This window comes from Vanellus vanellus (genome assembly GCF_965231255.1).
Source record: "Vanellus vanellus genome assembly, chromosome: 2".
Taxonomy (NCBI): domain Eukaryota; kingdom Metazoa; phylum Chordata; class Aves; order Charadriiformes; family Charadriidae; genus Vanellus; species Vanellus vanellus.
The window spans coordinates 1,652,355-1,667,810 of NC_138906.1; the positions used below are offsets into that span (position 1 = coordinate 1,652,355).

The 15,456-nt window shown below is 54.7% G+C and overlaps 2 protein-coding genes across 2 annotated transcripts in view; one reads left to right on the plus strand and one right to left on the minus strand.

Annotated features, from left to right (window-relative positions):
* SETD2 (SET domain containing 2, histone lysine methyltransferase) overlaps positions 1 to 8,030 on the plus strand; it is a gene marked incomplete at its 5' end in the record, with an annotated part of 67,385 nt that extends 59,355 nt beyond the window's left edge. Inside the window, 3 exons of the mRNA XM_082499646.1 lie at positions 3,663 to 3,743; positions 4,005 to 4,106; positions 7,070 to 8,030. Of these exons, the coding sequence (XP_082355772.1) occupies positions 3,663 to 3,743; positions 4,005 to 4,106; positions 7,070 to 7,231 (345 nt within the window). The 3' untranslated portion in view covers positions 7,232 to 8,030. The remainder of the gene's footprint in view (positions 1 to 3,662; positions 3,744 to 4,004; positions 4,107 to 7,069) is intronic.
* Positions 8,031 to 9,539: 1,509 nt separating this feature from the next.
* LOC309669148 (death domain-containing membrane protein NRADD-like) lies at positions 9,540 to 13,401 on the minus strand (the record flags this gene model as incomplete). Its single annotated transcript, XM_082479751.1, has 5 exons — positions 9,540 to 9,844; positions 11,501 to 11,646; positions 11,731 to 11,914; positions 12,005 to 12,176; positions 13,318 to 13,401. 5 exons carry the CDS (start codon positions 13,399 to 13,401, stop codon positions 9,540 to 9,542), a joined length of 891 nt encoding a protein of 296 aa, XP_082335877.1.
* Between the last annotated feature and the right edge of the window lie 2,055 nt (positions 13,402 to 15,456).

Consider the following 15,456-nt stretch of genomic DNA (forward strand, 5'->3'; position numbering starts at 1 on the left):
AGGTCGGGTTTTTCCCGCTCGTGGAAATAACATTGAATTCCCACGTGGTCGCAGCTCGCTCGCCGCCTCCGTAAAAGGATGCTTTCCACCCTCAAATTGCAACCGCATTCCTTGGATTTTTTTTTTTTTGCCCTCCTCCTCCCCGCCCCGTACCTTTTCCAAGAGGGATTAAGCCCACCGGCATCGCGCCTCCGGCCGTCCCGACAGCTGCCGCTGCTATTCCTGCTGTTCCCTGGCCGCGGGGCACCGCTCGCCCCGGCCAGACGCTTGCGACGGCAGCCACCGGCGTATTTTATTTCCTCCGGAGCGTGTCCAACACGCTTCTGAGCATCATCTGTTCCCTTCTTGATACCCTCAAAGCTCCGGCGTGGCCGGCGTCGCCGTGGCTGATGTCAGCCGGGGTTGGGGGGGGGGGGGGAGGGTGAGCTTGCCGGGAGCTCACAGCACGGTATAGTGATTTTGATGGAAAGGCGCAAGAGGCGCGCGGAGTCGCGCTCGCTATTTCCCTTTAAAGAACATATTAAAACCTGCTTTTTCCCTTGGAAAAGCTGCCGGAGCAGAGAGCATCCCGCTCCGGATTTCCCAGCTCGCTCAGCTCCCACCGTCGCCCCATCCCAGGCTGGTTTTTCCCCTAAGAGCGTCTTTGCCCACTTCTCCCTCCCCACCTCTCCTCCGGAGGGTTTGTGCATAAAACATTGAGGCTGAGAAATATAAATCGCACCATTTTGGGGGGGAGAGGGGGGCTTTTCCTGCGTTAAGGGTTTTCCTGGCGAGCGGCATGGCTTTGGATCGCCGGAGGGGCTATGGAGGAAGCGCCGTGGTCACGTCAAGGCAGGTTAAAGCCCTTCAAGGAGGTTTTCATGTTAAAATAAAGATTAATTTTAGCAGAAGGAGAAATGAACGCCTTTCCGCAAGTAGTAGCTTAGAAATACAGTTTCTATTTCTCCTCCTCCTAAAATTTTTGGCACTGATTTTTCCCCCCCCCCCCCCCCCGCCCATCCCATGTCCTCCGGCCATGGGGGAGCGGGATTTGGCATCGGCTCCGTGGGCTCACGGCTCTCCCACCCGTTGCGTTCAGCGCTCAGCCGGAGGGGTTTGGCATCTCCTCCCTCCTCCGCTCCCCAAAAAAGTGCCGCTTTCCCCTTCCACCCCCCTCCCGCCGTCGTGATGGGAGACGACGGAATTCCAAATCCCGGGAGCATTTAACCTCAGGTTTAACCCAGCCAGGCCAGGCTGATTTTTTTTTTTTGCATTTATATTCTTTACTCATTTATTTACGCTCATCTTTATTTGGCGTTTGCAGCGTGAGCTCCTCCAAACCCATCCTCCGGCTCCACCTCAGCTAATTACCGCCGATAATTTATAACATCCTTTGAGGGCTAAATGAAAACCCCGTTTTTACCAAACTGCTCCGTGGGGAAAATAACTCCTTCCGCGCATTGACTCGGGGAATTAAGAGAAATTGGGGGCGAACCGGGGGCTCGGCGATGGAGAAGGGGTCGGTGACGGGAGGTGGCGGAGCTTTGGTGCCGCCGCCGCGCCGGGAACCGGCAGGGAGCCGTCTTCTCCCCATTCCCGACCTTTTGATGTGGGAAAAAGCGGCGAGCTTTGATGTGGGACCAGCCCAGGGACGTGCCACCGCTCGCTCGGGGACAGCCCTGGGTGATAAAAACTGCCCCATCCGGGCTTGATTTAAGTCCCGTGTCGGTTCGCTCACGCCGTTTCGCAGCTCTGCCCTTCCCCTTCAGCCGGAGTTTCGAAAAGGATGGGGGTGGCTCCTGCTTTTTTCGGCGAGAAATACTTGAAAAATTCATTTTTTTTTTTGGAAAAATTAAAATAAATAGCAGGACACCTTCAAAGAGCAGAAGGAGAAGGTAAATCTCCCCCGGCTTCGCAAGCCTTTAACGAAGCCTTTTGCTCTTGCCGTCTTTAAAATCCGAGTGGGGATAACCCGCGGGATAACCCAAACCTCTCCCAAAAACCAGCGCCGGAGGAGAGATGTTGGTCCATGGGGAGGCGGGTGTTGAGCCGGCGGCGAGGGGATGCTCGCCGGGAGGCAGCGGGGGCAGTTCCCACTCCCTTAACACGGAGAGGGATTAGTGGGATCCCACAATAGAGCACTGCGGGATTAAATTGGAGGAACAGCCAGAAATTCCCATAAAATTCACTTTATCCTTCTGCCATCGGCTGTAGCTAAAGATAACGGGCTGTAAATGCAGCGATTTCGGCGCGTGGGCCGGCGCCGTGCCGGCACACCGGGCAACGCCTCTCCGGTGGGGTCGGTTCTGCCGCCGCCGAGCGCCTGGCTTTGATTAACGGGCTGAATTAACGAGCGTCGCTCCAACAGCCCCCGGAGCGGCGTTAGGCCAGTGTGTCCCTCCCACCCCCCAACCGGGGTGCGCAGCCGTGCCGGATCCATCCCTGCGAATCATCCTTGTGTCAGTAATTAGGCTTTAACGTGCCTGAAATAATTGGGGAGGGGGAAAACCTCTGCTTTCCTCCCCCCTCGCCTCTGGCTAAAGACCCCCAGTGTGGGGCTCGGCCCCCCCAACCCCCCCCCCCGACTCCCCCCAGGACCACTTGGCGCCCTTTTTCCAGCTTTTTTTCCCCCAAGAAAACAAGAGCGAGGAGCGGTCCCCGCATCTCCCCGGGCGCTGTGCTCCCAGCCCAGCAGCGTGGCTGGAATGCACTGGGAAGCGTGCCGGGACTGGGCTCGGGAGTGTTCGGGGACCAGGCTGAGAAGTGGACTGGGATTGGGTTGGGAAGGGGGCTGGGACCATTCTCGGAAGCGTGCTGGCACTGGGCTGGGGGGTGTGCTGGGACCAGGCTGGGAATTGTGCTGGGATTGGGCTGGGAAGGGTGCTGGGACCAGACTGGGAAGCGTGCCTGGATCAGCCTGGGGAGCGTACCAGTGGTGGGCTGGGAAGCTCATTAGGACCAGACTGGGAAGCATGCCTGGGTTGGGTTGGGAAGTGCACTGGGACTGGGCTAGGAAGCTTACCAGGACTGGGCTGGGAAGCGTGCCGGGAATGGGCTGGGAAGCTCACTGGGACCAGACTGGGAAGTGTGCCTGGATTGGAGTGAGGAGCATGTTGGTATTGGGCTGGGAAGCGTGCTGGCACTGGGCTGGGAAGCCCACCAGGACCAGGTTGGGACATGCACTGGGACTGAGCTGGAAGCTCACCAGGACTGCCAGGATTGGACTGGGGAGAGCACCAGCACTGGGATGGGAAGCTTACTGGGACGAGGCTGGGAAGCGTGCCTGAATTGGGCATGCTGGCATTGGGCTGGGAAGCTCACTGGGAGCAGGCTGGGACCGGGCTGGGAATCTCACTGGGACTGGACTGGGAAGCTCACTGGGAGCAGGCTGGGAAGCTCACTGGGAGCAGGCTGGGAAGCTCACTGGGACTGGGCTGGGAATTTCACTGGGACGGGACTGAGAATCTCACTGGACTGGGAATTTCACCGCGACTGGGCTGGGAAGCTCACTGGGACCGGACTGGGAATCTCACTGGGACTGGACTGGGCATCTCACCGGGAGCGGGCTGGGAAGCGTGCGCCGTGCTCCCGGCTGTGGGGCAGGGGCGGGTGGCCGGAGCGCTGTCCCCAGGGTGGGGACGGGGACGGGCAGTGTCTATTATCCCGTCGTTTCCCCTCTCCAGTCTTCCAAGAAGCCCAAGACGGCGGAAGCGGACACGTCGAGCGAGCTGGCCAAGAAGAGCAAGGAGGTGTTCCGGAAAGAGGTGAGTTTTCCCGGTCGGATTGTCACCATCCCGCACCACCGGTGACATGACCCAGGAGGTGACACCGGAGGGGGGTGTCGGAGTTCACCGCCCCACGCAGGCGCCGCCGGTGTCCCCCGGGGTGGGGTGCGCATCCTTCGGAGCCGCGGTGGGTTTGGGGACCGCCGGGATTGGGGTTTGGGAGGGGGTTGTCGGATCCCTCTCGGGACGGCGTCGCCTCGGGGACGGGGGACGATGGACACGGGTGGCCTCTCCCCGCAGATGTCGCAGTTCATCGTGCAGTGCCTGAACCCCTATCGCAAACCCGACTGCAAGGTGGGGCGCATCACCACCACCGAGGACTTCAAACATCTGGCGCGCAAGGTGACGGCGGCGGCGGCGGCGGCGGTGGCACGCGGGGACCTCCCGGAGATGTCCCCTCTCTCTCCTCCCTCCCCAGGGAGGGATTTGAGGGGGGGGGGGGGGTTGTCCTGTGGGCTGAGGGATGGGAAATAGCGCTATCGGGGGAATAATAGCCAATATTGGGGGGCTGTTTGGGAATAATAGGGAAGATTGGGGGAATGATAGCCAATGTTTGGGGAATATTTGTGCATAATAGGGAATATTTGGGGATAATAGGGAATATTTGGGGAATATTTGGGGATAATAGGGAGTATTTGGGGAATAATAGGGAATATTGGGGGAATATTGGGGATAATAGGGAGTATTTGGGAATAATAGCCACTATTTGGGGAATATTTGGGGATAATAGGGAATATTTGGGGAATAATAGGGAATATTTGGGGAATATTTGGGGATAATAGGGAGTATTTGGGGAATAATAGGGAATAATAGGGAATATTGGGGGAATATTGGGGATAATAGGGAGTATTTGGGAATAATAGCCACTATTTGGGGAATATTTGGGGATAATAGGGAATATTTGGGGAATATTTGGGAACATTTGGGGAATAATAGCCAATATTTTGGGAAAAATTGGGAGTAATAGGGAATATTTGGGGATAATAGGGAGTATTTGGGGAATAATAGGGAGTATTTGGGGAATATTTGGGAATAATAGGGAATATTGGGGGATTATTGGGGATAATAGGGAGTATTTGGGAATAATAGCCACTATTTGGGGAATATTTGGGGATAATAGGGAATATTTGGGGAATATTTGGGAACATTTGGGGAATAATAGCCAATATTTTGGGAAAAATTGGGAGTAATAGGGAATATTTGGGGATAATAGGGAATATTTGGGGAATAATAGGGAGTATTTGGGGAATATTTGGGAATGATAGGGAATATTGGGGGAATATTGGGGATAATAGGGAGTATTTGGGAATAATAGCCACTATTTGGGGAATATTTGGGGATAATAGGGAATATTTGGGGAATATTTGGGAACATTTGGGGAATAATAGCCAATATTTTGGGAAAAATTGGGAGTAATAGGGAATATTTGGGGATAATAGGGAGTATTTGGGGAATAATAGGGAGTATTTGGGGAATATTTGGGAATAATAGGGAATATTGGGGGATTATTGGGGATAATAGGGAGTATTTGGGAATAATAGCCACTATTTGGGGAATATTTGGGGATAATAGGGAATATTTGGGGAATATTTGGGAACATTTGGGGAATAATAGCCAATATTTTGGGAACATTTGGGAATAATAGGGAATATTTGGGGATAATAGGGAGTATTTGGGGAATAATAGCCAATACTGGGGGAATATTAGGGAATAATAGGGAATGTTTGGGGAATATTTGGGGATAATAGGGAGTATTTGGGGAATAATAGGGAATGTTTGGGGAATATTTAGGAATAATAGCCAATATTGGGGGAATAATAGCCAATATTGGGGGAATATTTGGAATAATAGGGAATATTTGGGGAACACTTGGGGATAATAAGGAGTATTTGGGGAATAATAGGGAATATTTGGGGAATATTTGGGGATAATAGGGAATATTAGGGCAATAATAGGGTCTATTTGGGGAATAATAGGGAATATTTGGGGAATATTTGGGAATAATAGGGAATATTTGGGGAATATTTGGGAAAATTTGGGAATAATAGGGAATATTTGGAGAATATTTGGGGATAATAGGGAGTATTTGAATAATAGCCAATATTTGGGGAATATTTGGGAATAATAGGGAATATCAGGGGAATATTGGGGATAATAGGGAGTATTTGGGAATAATAGCCACTATTTGGGGAATACTTGGGGATAATAGGGAATATTTGGGGAATATTTGGGAACATTTGGGGAATAATAGCCAATATTTGGGGAAAAAATTGGGAATAATAGGGAATATTTGGGGAATATTTGGGGATAATAGGGAGTATTTGGGGAATAATAGAGAATATTTGGGGAATATTTGGGGATAATAGGGAATATTAGGGCAATAATAGGGTCTATTCGGGGAATAATAGGGAATATTTGGGGAATATTTGGGAATAATAGGGAATATTTGGGGAATATTTGGGAAAATTTGGGAATAATAGGGAATATTTGGGGAATATTTGGGGATAATAGGGAGTATTTGGGGAATAATAGCCAATATTGGGGGAATATTAGGGAATAATAGGGAATGTTTGGGGAATATTTGGGGATAATAGGGAGTATTTGGGGAATAATAGGGAATATTTCGGGAATATTTGGGGATAATAGCTGATATTGGGGGAATAATAGGGAATATTTGGGGAATATTGGGAGATAATAGGGAATGTTTGGGGAATAAAGGCCAATATTTGGGGAATATTTGGGAATAATAACCAGTATTGGGGGAGTATTTGGGGATAATAGGGAATATCGGGGGACTATTTGGGGATAATAGGGAATATTTGGGGAATAATAGCAAATATTAGAGGAATATTTGGGGAATAGTATCAAATATTAGAGGAATATTTGGGGAATAGTAGCCAATATTGGGGGAATATTGGGAATTATAGGAAATATTTGGGGAATAACAGCCGATATTTGGGGAACAATAGCAAATATTTGGGGAATAGTAGCCAATATTTGGGGAATAATAGCAAATATTTGGGAATAGTAGCCAATATTTTGGGAATAATAGCAATTATTAGGGGAATATTTGGGGAATAGTAGCCAATACTGGGGGAATATTGGGAATTACAGGAAATATTTGGGGAATAAGATCCAATATTGGGAATTACAGCAGATACTTGGGGAATAACAGCCAATACTTGGGGAACAATAGCAATTATTAGGGGAATATTTGGGGAATAACAGCAAAACAGCTCGGGGCTACCTCCCGAGCATCGGATTACCGGGAATAACGGTGGATATTCCCACCTCTTCGCCGGCAGCTGACTCACGGCGTGATGAACAAAGAGCTGAAATACTGCAAGAACCCGGAGGATCTGGAGTGCAACGAGAACGTGAAGCACAAGACGAAGGAATACATCAAGAAATACATGCAGAAATTCGGGGCCATCTACAAACCCAAAGAGGACACGGACCTGGAATAACCCCCACCGTCCCCCCCCCCACCCCCGGACGCCGCCAAACCTCGGAATAACCCCCTCCCCCCCCCAATTCCGTCGGGATTCGCGCTTTTAAACCACCAACCTGTGAATTTATTATTCTGAATTTTTTAAATTTTATTTTATTTTAAATTTTTTTTTTTTTTTTTAATTAAAAAAAAAACAAACAAACCCCAAGATGATGAGAAACTGCCTTCCCTCCGGCGGGAAAGCGGTTACGCGCTGTCGGCGCGACGCGGAGGACTTTGCCGGTTCCCCCGGGGGCTTTGCCGGCGGTGCTGTCGGACGCGCGCGCGCTCCCCCCTCCCCCCCCCCCCCCCCGCGTGTCACCGCGCTCTGTATTATATTTTAACGTATATGTGAATATATTGATAATTTCCCCTTCGTTTTTTTGTTTTGTTTTGTTTTGATTTTGTTTTCGTTTTGCTTTTAGCCCAAGACATGCCGACACCACGGGAACACTTTGTAAGGATAGTTTCGGGGTTCTTTTTCTTTTTTTTTTTTTTTTTCCCCTTTTTTTTTGTTTTGTTGGGGTTTTTTTTGGGTTGGTTGTTTTTTTTTTTTTTTTGGGTTGTTTCCTTGGTTTTATTTTCGGTTCTGCGAGGTTTAATCTGTTTTCCTGTAAATATTGCGGAGCGGGAACCGCCGTCCGGGTTTCTGGCGGGTCCCGCGCTATGTTGATAAGATTGATTTTACTGCTTAAATCATTTTACTTTATCCAATTTTTACGGAACTTTTTATGTAAAAAAAAAAAAAAAAAAAAAAAAGATTAAAAAAAAATAAAAAAAATAAAAAGAAAAAATGACAAAAAAATCGTCATCGCATTCGGCTCCGAAAAGAGGTTTGGCACTGATGGAGGGGGTGGGGACGTGGTGGTGGCAGCGGTGGGGACACGCTGGCCTGGCTCGGTGGGCTGTCCCCTCTCGCTTGGGGACACCCCTGTCACCTTCAGCATCCCCGTGAGTGGGAACGTGACTGGGGTTAAAACAGCTCTTTTCTGTCACGCAGTGTCCCCTGGTGCCACCTGCCTTGGGGTCTTTGGGGGTGTCCTCTCCCCCAGGGCCACCCACCCCCTCCACCCCACTGTCCTTATAGGGACAGGGGTGGGACGCGCGCTTGGGGACACACATCCCAGTGAGATGCGCTTGGGGACGCACAGACACCTGGGGACACCCAGGCCAGGGACACACGGACACCTGAGGACACACATCCTGGTGACGCACGGACGCTTGAAGACACATCTCGGTGACGTGTGCTTGGGGACACAGACAGCCGAGGACACACAGACACCTGAGGACACACATCTTGGTGACACGCGCTTGGGGGCACTCGCATGCTGGTGATGTGTGCTTGGGGACACGTGGACACCCAAGGACACGCATCCTGAGGACACACAGATGCTTGAGGGACACACAGCCCAGGGTTGAGTGCGTGGGGACACACGGACACCGCAGGACACACATCCCAGTGACACGCGCTTGCAGGGACACACACACGCAAGGACATGCACTTGGGACACGTGCTGGTGACACACACTTGGGGACACGCGGACAACCAAGGCCATGCATCTTGGGGGGACACACCCCCCTGAGGACACACATTCTGGTGACACGTACTTTGGGGGGGACACACGGACACTGAAGAACACACACATCCTGGTGACATGCACTTGTGGGGACACATGGACACCTGAGGACACGCATCCCGGTGAGATGCACTTGTGGGGACACATGTCCCAGTGACACACTTTTGGGGACACTTGGACACCTGAGGGGGACACATCCTGGGGACACATGGACACTGAAGGACACACATCCCGGTGACACACACTTATGGGGACATATGTCCCAGTGACATGCACTGGGGGACACGCGGACACCTGAGGGGACGCATCCTGAGGACACACCATCCTGGTGACACGCACTTGTGGGGACATATGTCCCAGTGACACACGCTTGGGGACACACGGACACCTGAAGGGACACACATACTGGTGACACACACTTGTGGGGACACACGTCCCAGTGACATGTGCCGGGGGACACACAGACGCCTGAGGACACACAGATCCCGGTGACACACAAGTGACACGTTTAATGCCCCCACCCCGGGACCAGCCGTGTCCCCAAGTCCCCCGCCCTCTGTCACCGCCCCCACACCGGGGCCACCACATCACCCCGGCCCCATCCCACCCCTTGAACCCCCTAAAAAAAGTACAAAACCCACTTAAAAAACCCCGACCGCGGGGTAGGCCCGAGCGGGGCCTCCTGGTCCCGGCGTCCCTCGGGGACGCTCACACGGCGGAGGTGGCATCCCCGGCTCCCGCCAAGCGCCGGGCGACGTCATGGCGGCCGATGGCGACCAGGGCCTGGCAGAGGGTCTCCAGCGTGGCCCCCTCGGCGCCGGCCCAGGCGCTGAGCAGGCTGCGGGCGGGCGCCCGGCCTCGGCCGAAGGTGACGATGGCATCGGGGCCGAAGCCCAGGCGGGTGGCCAAGCTGCGCCAGTCCCCCCCTGGTCCCCCGCTCTCCAGCAGCCGCTCCAACTCCTCCTGCCGCTGCGGTGGCACCGCGCTCAAGGGGTGGCCCTCGGGGCGGGGGGCTGCGGGTGGGGACGGGGGTGGGGAGTCAGTGTCAGCACCCAAAGTCAACCCCCGACGCCATTTCTGCGCCGGGGTCGTCACCGGCTCCCGGGAGAGAGGTTGGGGTGCTCCCCAACCCCCTTTGGGTAGGCCCTGACCCTCATCTGGACGCTCCCCAGGGCATTTGGGTGGTCCCCAGCCCCATCCAGGTGTTTCCTCAACCCCATTTGGGTGCTCCCTGACAACCAGTTGGGTGATCCCCAGGGTATGAGCGCTCCCCAACCCCGTCCAGGTGCTCCACAACCCTGTTTGGGTGCTCCCTGACCTCCATTTGGGTGCTCCCCAGGGCATGGGTGCTCTCCAACCCCATCCAAGTGCTTCCTCAACCCCATTTGGGTGCTCCCTGACCACCAGTTGGGTGATCCCCAGGGCATTTGGGTGGTCCCCAACCCCATCCAGGTGCTCCACAACCCTGTTTGGGTGCTCCTTGACCTCCATTTGGGTGCTCCCCAGGGCATGGGTGCTCTCCAACTCCATCCAGGTGCTTCCTCAACCTCCATTTCGGTGCTTCCTGACAACCAGTTGGGTGCCACCCAACCCCAGCCAGGTGCTACCTGGGGTACAGGTGCTCCCCAACCCTGTTTGGGTGCTCCCTGACCTCCATTTGGGCGCTCAATGATCCCCATTTGGGTGGCCCCTGGGGCATGGGTGCTCCCCAACCCCATCCAGGTGCTTCCTCAACCTCATTTCGGTGCTCCCTGACCACCACCATTTGGGTGCCACCCAACCCCAGCCAGGTGCTACCTTAAGTACAGTTCTCCCCAACCACATTTGGGTGCTCCCCAGGGCATGGGTGCTCCCCAACCCCACCCAGGTGCTCCCCAATCCCATTTGGGCACTCCCTGATGCCTATTTGGGTGCTCCTCAACCCCATCTAGGTGCTCCACAACCCCGTTTGGGTGCTCCCTTACCCCCATTTGGGTGCTTCCTGGGGTATGGGTGCTCCCTGACCCCGTTTGGGTGCTCCCTTACCCCCATTTGGGTGCTTCCTGGGGTATGGGTGCTCCCTGACCCCGTTTGGGTGGTCCCTGACCACCATTTGGGTGCTCCCCAACCCCAGCCAGGTGCTATCTTGGGTATGGTTCTCCCCAACCCCATCCAGGTGCTCCTCAACCCATTTGGGTGCTCCCAAGGGCATGGGTGCTCCACAACCACACCCAGGTGAACCCCAAGGTTCCCCAATGCTCCCCAACCCATCTGGATGCTCCCTGGGGTTGTAGGTGCCCCCAGTCCCATATAGGTGCTCTACAGGTCATGGTGGGACCCCAAACCCATGTGGGTGCTCCCTGGGCCATGGTAGCACCCCAACCCATGTGGGTGCTCCCTGGGGTGGAGGTGCCCCCCAAACCCATGTGGGTGCTCTACAGGTCATGGTGGGACTCCAAACCCATGTGGGTGCTCCCTGGGCCATGGTAGCACCCCAACCCATGTGGGTGGCTCGCTAGAGTACCTCAACCCCACCCAGATGCTCCCCAAGGGGACAGAGCCACCCAACCATGGACATGGGTGCTGCCCAACCCCACCTCGATGACATCGGGGGACAAAATCCCCCGGACCCCACCCCACAATGGGTGCCCCCTCTTTCCGAAACCCCTCGCTGGGTGGTGGGTGCTCACCCTTGCTGGGCTGGTGGGGCTCCTGCAGGCTGTGGGTGTCGAGGAAGACCCCGCTGTCACTCTGCAGCTTCTCGCCTTCGGCTGATGTCCCCAAGTCCCCTGCCCGCGCCTTGGCCAGCTGCTGCTTCTGCCTGCACGTGTGCCAGCTGCCCATGGCGGGGGGGAAATTGTCACCTAGGGACCCCACAACCCACCCCATGTCCCCCCTGGTCCCCCTCCCCCAAACCTACCACTTGAAGGCCACGTAAGCGAGGAGTCCCACCACCACGGCAGCCAGGAGGGAGCAGTAGACGGGGATGATGTCCTTGCCGGTGGCTTCGGGCGGTGGTGGCATGAACTTGGGGGTGGCGGGTGAGGGGACCCCTGTCACCGGCTCCCTGGGAGGGTCCCCCTCCGTGTGCTCCATCTCCTCTTCTATGGGAATGGTGGAGGATGACGACACCCCCCCGTGCCTCAGTTTCCCCTTTGCAGGGGAACAGGTCCCCACGGGTGGGGGCTACTCACCGTGGGCGCAGGGCTGGCAGTGGGTGTCCGGGTGGCCACAGGGCTCGGTGACATCCAAGGTGGGGGGACAGGGGGGGCAGCACCCCCCGGCCGCCGTCGTCCTTCCATTCCCGCCCCCCCCCGGCACCTGCGGGAATGGGGAAGGGGGGGCTGCCTCAGTTTCCCCTTGACACTGTTCCCAAGGGGGGGACACACACACCAGGACCCCCCAACCCCACTGTGTCCTCACCCCACCCCATGGCGGGGGCTGGTTTGGGGGTCCCGGAGCACCCCGGGGACCGGCTGGGGGGGGAGAGGGGGACACATGGGGGGGACATTGGGGGGTGCTCGGCCCCGGCTGGGTGGCTTGTGACCGCGGGGGGAGGGATAGGATAGAATAGGGTGGGGTGGGAGAGTAATGAATAAAAAAAAAAAAAAAAAAAAAAAAAAAGAAAGGATAAAGTACAATAAATGAAATTGAAAAAATCAAATCATCATCATAATAAAAGTAAATAATCACATGGAAAATAAAAATAAGCATGAAATAAACGGCGCTGAAGTGAAATCAAAAAGGAAAAGAAACAAACCGAAGCGAAACGGCGTTAAATAAAGTGGACTAAAAAGTGGGAAAATACGCAATGATGTAAAATGAAATGTAAGGAGAGGGAAGCGAAGTAGAAGAGAGTGAAGTAAAATGAAACGAAATAAACCAAAGTGGAATAAAGCAAAACGAAATAGAAATAGTAAAGTAAAATAAAGCGAAAGACAATAAAGTGAAATAAAATAAAGGGGAATAAAGTAAAATAAAGGGAAAGGAAAGAGAGTGAAATAAAATAAAGGGGAATAAAGTAAAATAAAGGGAAAGGAAAGAGAGTGAAATAAAATAAAGCAGAATGAGTGAAATAAAATAAAGTGGAATAAAGTAAAATAAAGTGAAAGGAAAGAGTGAAATAAAATAAAGGGGAATAAAGTAAAATAAAGTGAAAGAAAAGAGTGAAATAAAATAAAATAGAATAAAGTAAAACGAAGTGAAGTGAAATAAAATAAAATGGAATAAAGGAAAATGAAGTGAAATAACAGAAAATAAAATAAAATAATGAAAGAAAAGGAAAAAAAATAAAAGAAAATACAGTAAAATAAAAAAAAAAAAAACAAAACCACAACCAACCAACCAAAAACCCAAAACGAACTTCACCAAAAAGACACGCCGGGAAGTCAAACGGAGGCCCCCGGGGGGCCCCGTCCCGTTCCGCTCCCACCCCGCTCCCGCTCCCGCCCCGCTCCCATCCCCACCCCGGTCCCGGTCCCGCTCCCGCTCCCGCTCCCGCTCCCACCCCGCTCCCGTCGCGCCCCGCCCGCACCGCGCACAGCAGCGGCAGCAGCAGCAGCACCGGCGGCACCGCGCGGCCCCTCCGCATCGCCGAGACCCGGCCCGGCCCCGCCGCCCGCTCCGAACAGTTCCGAACCGCTCCGAACAGAGCCGAATCGCTCCGAACAGAGCCGAACCGAACCGCTCCGAACCGCTCCGGTCCCGTTCGGCTCCGCTCGGCTCCGCTCGGCTGGGCCGGGCCGGGCGCGGCCCCGCGGCTGGGGCGGGGGCGGGGCGGGCAGGGCGGGGCGCTTTGCTATTGGCTGCGAGCTGCGGGGCCACGCCTCTCTCGGCTCGGTTGGGCTCGGGCCCGCCTCGGGCGGGGCTCGGCTTCCGGAGGTCGCAGGTTCGCGTCCCGCTGCGGGTGGGAACCGGCTCCGTGGAGATGGCACTCGTCCATACTGGGAACACGGGGGACGGTGTCCCCCATCGCCGTCTCCCCACGGCAAGTCCCCTCCCTGCCCCGAAGCCAAAATGTCTGGAAATGGGAGAAGCAGCTTTATTGACCCGGTACTGTGCGGGTGGGTGCAGGACCCCAGGGTGGGTGCAGGATCTCAGCATGGGTGCAAGGTCTCCAGCTGCAATGTGGGACCTCGGCATGGGTGCATGGCCTTGGTGGGGGTGCGGGATGCTGGCATGGGCATGGGACCCTGGTATGGGTATGGGACCCCAGTATGGGTCTGGGAACCCAATACAAGTGTGGGAACGCAGCATAGGTGTGGGACCTCAGCATGGGTGCAGGGTTCTGGTGTGGGTGCAGCAGCAGCCAGGGATGGGTGCCTGGCCTTGGTGTGGGTGCAGGATGCTGGCATGGGTGTGGGATCCCAGTATGGGTGCAGGATCCCAGCATGGGTGTGGCACTTCAGTATAGGTGTGGGGTCCCAGTATGGGTGTGGGACCCCAATATAAGTGTGGGACTCCAATATAGGTACGGGACCCCAGTATGGATGCGGGACTCCAGTATAGGTGTGTGACCCCAGTGTGGGTGTGGGACCCCAATATAGGTGTGATACCCCAATATGGGTGTGGGACTTCAGCACGGGTGTGAGACCCCAGCTTGGCTGTGGGATCTCAGTATGGGTATGGGCGTGGGACACCAGCATGGGAGTGTGACCCCCGTAGGGGTGTGGGACCCCAGCATGGGTATGGGTGTGGGACACCAGCACAGGTGTGGGACCCCAATATGGGTGTGATACCCCAGTATAGGTGTGGAACCCCAGTAGATGTGCAGGACCCCAGCATGGGTGTGGGACCCCAATGTAAGTGGGGTCCCCAGTATGGCTGTGGGATCTCAGCACGGGTGTGGGACCCCAGTATAGGTGTGGGACCCCAGTACAGGTACGGGACCCCAGCATGGATGCGGGACCCCAGCATGGATGCGGGACCCCCATATGGGTGTGGGACTCCAGTAGATGTGCAGGACCCCTGGATGGGTGTGGGACCCCAATGTAAGTGTGGTACTCCAGTATGGGTGTGGGACCTCAGCATGGGTGTGGGACACCGGTATAGGTGTGAGACCCCAGCTTGGCTGTGGGACCCCAGCATGGGTGTGAGAACTCAGCATGGATGTGGTTGCCCCATGGAGCCCCACGGGTGTGTGACCCCAATAGGGGTGTGGCACCCCAGTATAGGTGTGGGACTCCAGTAGATGTGCGGGACCTCAGCATGGGTGTGTGACTCCAGTATAGGTGTGGGACTCCAGTAGATGTGCGGGACCTCTGGATGGGTGTGGGACCTCAACGTAAGTGTGGGACCTCAACGTAAGTGTGGGACTCCAGTATGGGTGTGAGACCTCAGCATGGGTGTGGGACACCAGTATAGGTGTGGGACCCCAGCTTGGCTGTGGGACCCCAGCATGGGTGTGGGACCCCAATGTAAGTGTGGGACCCCAGTGTGGGTGTGGGGCTCCAATGTAAGCGTGGGACTCCAGTATGGGTGTGGGACCCCAATGTAGTTGTGGGACCCCAATGTAGTTGTGGGACCCCAGCATGGGTGTGGGACCCCAGTATGGGTGTGAGACCTCAGTATAGGTGTGGGACCTCATCTTGGGTGTGGGACCTCAGCATGGGTGCAGGGTCTCGGTGTGGGCGTGGGGTCTTGGTGT